This window comes from Pterocles gutturalis, unplaced genomic scaffold, assembly GCF_000699245.1.
Source record: "Pterocles gutturalis isolate BGI_N339 unplaced genomic scaffold, ASM69924v1 scaffold27354, whole genome shotgun sequence".
In the NCBI taxonomy this organism is placed as follows: domain Eukaryota; kingdom Metazoa; phylum Chordata; class Aves; order Pterocliformes; family Pteroclidae; genus Pterocles; species Pterocles gutturalis.
Window position 1 is genome coordinate 1 of NW_010134021.1, and position 6,570 is coordinate 6,570.

The following is a 6,570-nucleotide window of genomic DNA, read 5'->3' on the forward strand; positions in this document are numbered from 1 at the left end:
TTTTTTCTTTTTTCTTTTTTTCTTTTTTTAATTTTTTTCCTTTTTTTTCTTTTTTTTCTTTTTTTTTCCTTTTTTTTCTTTTTTTCTTCAAGAGAACATTGTTTTATAAAGAAAAGAAAAGCTTGGGACTATCATGCAATATAAGACATCTGCAGTTCAGGCTCAAAATGAAATTACTAGTTACCATACCACTTGCTAGAATCCTTGACAATGTTAACGTAGGAAAGAATTAGTGAGGAAGGCTGCTCTTTTAAGACGTGTTCTTCAGACATGTTTTTTGCACCTTGTTCTTTCTCCCCAAAGTAAGACCCTCTGATGATGGTTTCAGCGAGGGTACCACACTTTAAATTAAATGGAGCTTTCCTTCCACTGATCTCTTCTGACAGCTCTGCAGTTCAGAGCAGCCCATTTGGAGAGGGTGTAGAGGTAAGAAATTTCCTTGAGGTTCACCTTCAGTGCTGGCTCAGGCCCATATTTTTCAGAGGTTTGTTCTATTTCCTCCTCAAACAAGAAGAGCTTCTGATTCCTTCCTCCCTCTCTGGACTTCAGCTGAGGTCTGGAGTAAGATGCAGTGGTAGGACTGTGCAGGTTTTTAGCCCCATGTTTCCATAGGATGCAATGCTGCACGTGTATCTCCCATCCAGGGTGTGGCAAGCTAGTCAGAAAGGGTGATAGCAGCGACTAGTCACGTCCTTGTTCAGTGCAATCTCATAACAGAAAGAGCAGACCCTGGAAACAGGAGGCATATCTCCGCTTCCAAAGCAATTATTTTGGCATGTTACAGGGAATAACTGCAGCCACGGCTGTGGCTACACGATAATGCAATGGTACATCCAGCACCAGCAGTCATGGGATGGAGGGTGGTTGGGAAGAGGCCAGGAATCGACTGATGAGCATGGGAAACATAAGTCTGCTGAAATTAGTGTCCATCAAGATTCTGAACATACACTTTTGGGCTGGACCATAATCACAGCAAGCTAGAGGGAGGGAAGGTCGGTTGTTACAACTCACAACTACAAACAAAAATAACGCGAAGGCCTTAGGAATGTCCCAGAAGGGGAATTTGTGAAATATGAATTAACAAACTTACAGTGGACATTTCAGCATTTCAGTGTCATACCAGTGTCAGAAAGGTAAACTAAATAAGTGAAACCAAGCTTTTTTAAAGCATCAGAAGAAGGACATCCTGGCACAGCCAAAAAGTAGCGTGACTGTGAGAGGTGGCTAACAATATAAATGGCAGAAGGAGATCCTTATTTAGTCTAACTTAACGTTTTCTACGAAAATAGGTTTGTCCCAGTGTACCGTTTCCAATACTAGAGAAGACAGAAAGAAGATATCCTGTAGTGACTGCACAGAAGAGGGCAGAAGAAAGATTCAGCATCTATTTCCTCATCTGTCTGCCTGATGTCTAAATGTCCATGAGAAGACATTGGGAAGCTTGGGACCAGATGGGGTCCTTGTGGCAGTTTGAACAGATGCAAGTGGCACAGCACCTGCTTACCTGGATCTCAAACCCTTTCCATGGCATTCCACAAGAAGAGGTCAGGCAATCTGGATTCATGTCTGACAAGAGTAAGTGACCAAAGGGATGGAGAGTTGGGATCTGCCAGAAGGGCAGGAGGACAGGGGTCTGGACCAGGGAAGGTCTGAATGCCTGTTAACAGCTTTTGTTCTGGCTTTGGGACTTCTGCTGGATGAGCTGGTGGAGAGGTGTGAGAAACCTCAGTTAGAAGCAGACTTTGGTTATCAGACTGTGTTTAACAGCTGGAGAAGGGTTCATGTGAATGCACTTCAGGGAAGGCGAATCCTTCAAAACAGCCTCTCTGTCTGGTTTTCTCTCAGTTCAGTCTTTAATGTCTGTCTTTTGGCTAAGTGTAACTCAGCCTCTCATCTTCTCATTAACCTGCTTCCCAACTGGGCCTGGCAATCAAAATATTTATGGAAAGGTATTCATGAAAATGTTATTAAATAGCCTTGTGGTACATTTGGGGTGTGAAGTAGGTTGTTGACATTCTGAGTCCAGACTTGCTCTCTGCTGCCTGCTGCAGTCAGGATACTGCTGGAGGCTGGGCATGGAAATGGGTACCTGAGGGGGGCACAGAAAGGAATGTGGTGATGATGGCTACAGGAGGTGAAGCTTCAAGGGCACAGAGCTGTGCAGAGCTGATGTGGCAGGTATCTGAGGGTGACTGAGGTAGGGCTGAGGTGTGGAGAGATGAATTTGTGCTGTGGATGCATCAGGGCAGGCTAAAGCATAAGCTTGGTGCCAGACAGCCTTTAATGCTTCCTTACAGGTATGAGGAAAAGAACTGGGCATTTCAGCCCATGGGGTAAGGCTGGTTATGGCTCTTGTCCCAAGAACCTCAGCTGTGAGGGGTGAAGCCCAGCCTCAGAGATGCCCTTGTTCACTCTCAGAGGCAGAGCTGGAGTCTTGGTTTGCCAGGTCTGATTTCTCACATTTGTCACCTGTGTGCCCTGTGGGTGTTAGACAACAGGAGTTTGCATTTGTACCAGTTCTGGATCCTCATGCATTACCATCTCAGCTGGGTTGCAAATTGCTCTTTAAAGAGAGCACAGCTTCCCTTTAGCGTCCTGCATAATATTTCAGACTGAAGGTGCAGCACTGCCTTTACATTAACAGAACAGGGTCAGGAGACAAGGAAATCACCTGGATAAGTAAGTGCATGACCACAGCTCTGGTCATTACACCTGGTTACATCCTGGAATATGGATGATTTTTGGAAAACGGAAATTTGGAAATCAGGGGTAGGAGAAATGCAGTGTTGGTCCTACCTGATTTCTGATCTCTTGGAGAGGAATGCAGTGATGGGCAGATGGCTGGTGACTCCAGTGGGCCACTCTGTGGGAAAGGGTATTTGCAGGTGGTCAGTACTTTGGGTCTGGTGCAGTCTCTGACCACTTGTGTATACCAGTCAGTGCCAGTATTTTACTACAGAAAATGAACAAAAATTAATAGAAATTATGTTACCTGCCATCAAATTGCCATCCAATTAGTGTGTGACAATCAGGACAAAAGGCACAAAACTATAAACTTCTCAAATATTTTTATGCAAAAAATTTTCAGGATTCCTGCAGTGGTAAAAGCCCCTGCTTTGCCCTGCATTAAAATTTGGTTTATTTTATAAGAAACTAAAGATTACCATGGCCTTGAAGTTGTATTTGTGGGTTTTGTAGTGGTTAGGTAGTTCTCAGAAGAGGATACTGGAAAGTAAGAGACTTGCTGATGTAATTTTTAATTCACCACCAGCAACCCAAAAAAAAAAAAAAAAAAGCTGAGAGAGATGTTGGTGACCCTATATAAGGTGCACCTCACCTCCTGCAGAGCTCATCACGAATCACAGCAAAGGTAAGTCTTGCAGCCTTTGTGCCTCTCTCGCTTTGCCTTGCCCACTCTCCCTGATGCTAACACTGCTCTCTCTCATCAGTGCTGAGTGCTGTAGCTGCAACCTGCTGGGACAGACAACTTTGGATCGTGAGCCATGGCCTGCCTGCAGACCTTGACCAAGAGCTTTACAGGATGGGTTGTCTTCTGCTGCTATTGCTGTCTCCCTCTTCTTCTCACCAGCCCTCTGCCTCCGAAAGGGGCAGGATTGGCTTCTACAACCCATCATGCCTGCAAGCTCAGGAAGATGAACTTCCAGCAGCCGTACATCAGGAATCGCACCTACACCTTGGCTAAAATGGTACAGTAACCCACATGTCCTTCATGGTGGGGTCTGAGGACCAACTCCTCTGCCAGTGCCCTGGCTTCTCGCCTTTGTCTTTCCTCTCTCTTTGTCATTTGCAGTAAGGGAGAGCTTGGGCATGTGGAGTGGTTCTGCTGCCCGCTGGTTGTGTAGCCGGGGGAGGCTGCTGACTCTCCTCCTCCTCCTCCCCAAGTGAAAGGCAGCCCTTGGCACAGCACAGCTCCTTCTCTTGAGCAGCGGCTGCTAGACTGGGACAATTGTGAAACATGAGGTTAAATGTCTCTGTTTGCCCAGTCCATCTGGAGCTGGGCCTCCCCGTGAGTCCAGGTGTGACCAGGTAGCTCCTCAGGCATCTCGCAGTGCTCTGCCTGGGCAGGTTTCTTGTCTGCTCTTACCATAGGTGGGTCCCCCTGCCCCAGTGTGCACCGTGGAGTGCTGCAGCACTTCCCAGCAGCGCTGTGGGACACCGTGAGGTCGGCCACCTGTGGCATCTGGTTTAGTCATTGTAACCACTACGATATCTGACGTTTAAAAGCGGGACAGGAATTCAGACTTCTTATTTATTTTTGAGTGATACTGACCTTGAATCTCAGCCACTTAAGGGGAGACACGGACAATGTCCAAGCTTATCCACCTGGAACAGACTGTCTGTGGTGTCTATTCCCTTGTTTCAGCAGTACTATTATTGATAAAAAACTTGGGGTTTGTTATTAGCTTTTAGGTAAGTTTCCTATCCCCACCTGACATTTCCTTTTTTCCCTCTCAGGCCAGGGCCTCAGACCATGACACAGACAACAGGCTCATTGGGCAGCAGATCTTTGTTAACGTCAAGGTAAGCCTTACACCAGGAGGCTGCTCTTTGCATCCTTCTGCAGCACTTGTTCAGCTCTTGCCATGATTTAGCATGACCTCTTATTTGCATGCATAGGAAAACAACCGCTGCTACATGATGAAGAGGATTGTGGAGATTGTAGTGGAAGATGTGCTTCTCACCGAGGTCAAGGACCGGTACCCGTACGTTGAGGAGGTGGCACAGTTCTTGGCGTCCCTGACCTCAGAGCTGAGCAGATGCGTGAGTAGCACAGAGTTTCTTTCCCTTCTCTGAGTTATGACTCTTGTTGCTGCTCCTGAATCTCAGAATGCTGCAAACAGCAGCGAAAGGCAATGATATGAAAGTAAACCTCAGATCAAACATATCAAACTCAAGGTTGATAGAAAAGTGTGAAAAATAAAATTTAAAAAAAAAGCACGTTGTTAGATACAGCTGCCAATGTTATCGCTGGATGTTTTCTTTTTTAAGAAATTCTCAGGACACAGAGAGAACATTGAAAAAAACCTGGAAGAAATGAAGAACAAAATGAAACAGGTACATTTTTTCCCAACATTTAAAAAGAGCAGTTCCAAACCCCAGTCACTGAGTTGGATTAAGGCTGACCTAATTATGAAACAAACTCTGGAGATTATTTAGGAGATGAAGCGTGCAGGGGCATTAAAGAGGGGATTAGTGATGTTTCCACTTTCAGCCCTCCTTCACTTGTGCTGTTAACTCTCTGCATGTGTTACGGTAATTTAAAGTTGTCCTTCAGAAATCAGGTTGCAGGTAACTATATGTGCCAGACTGGATTTGAATGGGCTAGTTTATATCCTATCATATAATGACTTTAATAGAACTACTTGAGAGAATACGGAAAGGAAATTCTTGATTCAGTTTCTGTGGCAAGCCTAATTTCAATTTTCTGGGAAACAACAAGATGCTAAAACTTCCATTCTGCTCTTTTCTAGTTGGGAGAAAATGGAAAAAATAAAGCCATGGGAGAACTGGATTTACTGTTTGACTACATGGAAAATGCCTGTACCGATGCCCCAAAGAAGGGAGGGAACAGGAAGAAAAACTGAAAGCATCTCAGATCAGGCTTGAAGAGATGTCTCCAAAAAACTCTTGTGATAACTCAAATTGATTAACTATTGTTAACTAACCAGCCCCCGCCCATAGACACAGTATATTTTTCACTTGTGCCTAAGTGGGCACAGACAGGATGCATATTGCTGCCTTCTTTGAAGATGAAAACTCCAGGACAGTGTTTGCAGCTGCATTTCAACAGAGGGCATTATTTGTTTTTAAAGGCATGCTCCTGTCCTACTCATCTCCATAGCAATAAGGCAACTGTTTCTGTATTTTGTATGCTGAGATTTGACACCTATGAATCAGCTTTGGTCCAGGTAGGCAGTGATAGGTAGCCAGGATGTTTTGAGCCTTACACTTGGAAATCTCTCTTGCATATGTTGCCCCCTTCTGACCTTTACCTGAACAGTTGGTATTTCAGACTAATTCAGAAATAATTTTTGTCATTCATATTTAATGCTAACTTATTTTAAGGTAATAATTATACAATACTCTTATTTATATAGATTAGTTGAAAAATATCCAAGGAAGTGTATTTATGAAGTAGTACAAAAGGGTTTTAAGTGAACTATGAAATTAAAACTGCTATGTGATATTTATATGCAGAAGGATTGTTTTATAAAGGCTTACTCTTTAATTTATTATAATAAATATTTTGGTCCTCAAATATTGCAATGTACAGAGCTTCTCTCTTTTACTAAAATGCAAGAGGGATGACACATACTGTGCCTGTGAGGCTGCTGGGCCAGTGGCTGCATTCTTGTATCCAGAAAGGATGCAAGCTCAGTTTGGAGACATGCTTCTTCACCATTAGGCTGCAATTTCAGCTTAACACATGCCAGAGCTTAGTGGGGAGTATGTGGGTCAACCGTTCTTGTGGGGTCAGTGAGAAAAATAGCATCACTCCTGAGAGTCGTCGGTTTGGTTCATTGATTCTGTCTCAGTGCACCCATAGGC

General features: G+C 44.2%; 1 protein-coding gene across 1 annotated transcript; it reads left to right on the forward strand.

Annotated features, from left to right (window-relative positions):
• Window positions 1–3,503: 3,503 nt before the first annotated feature.
• IL22 (interleukin 22) lies at window positions 3,504–5,606 on the forward strand. Its single transcript, XM_010081455.1, has 5 exons — window positions 3,504–3,707; window positions 4,477–4,542; window positions 4,639–4,782; window positions 5,011–5,076; window positions 5,493–5,606. The coding sequence occupies exons 1-5, from the start codon at window positions 3,504–3,506 to the stop codon at window positions 5,604–5,606; spliced, it is 594 nt and encodes a 197-aa protein (XP_010079757.1).
• The last annotated feature ends 964 nt before the right edge of the window (window positions 5,607–6,570 follow it).

What these genes read in the sequence shown, in the direction of transcription:
- IL22 (XM_010081455.1), top strand. Translation starts at nt 3,504, where the DNA reads ATGGCCTGCCTGCAGACCTTGACCAAGAGCTTTACAGGATGGGTTGTC. An exon ending in AGATCTTTGTTAACGTCAAG is followed by an intron (nt 4,543 to 4,638) that starts GTAAGCCTTACA and finishes TTGCATGCATAG; the next exon opens with GAAAACAACCGCTGCTACAT. An exon ending in CCTCAGAGCTGAGCAGATGC is followed by an intron (nt 4,783 to 5,010) that starts GTGAGTAGCACA and finishes TTCTTTTTTAAG; the next exon opens with AAATTCTCAGGACACAGAGA.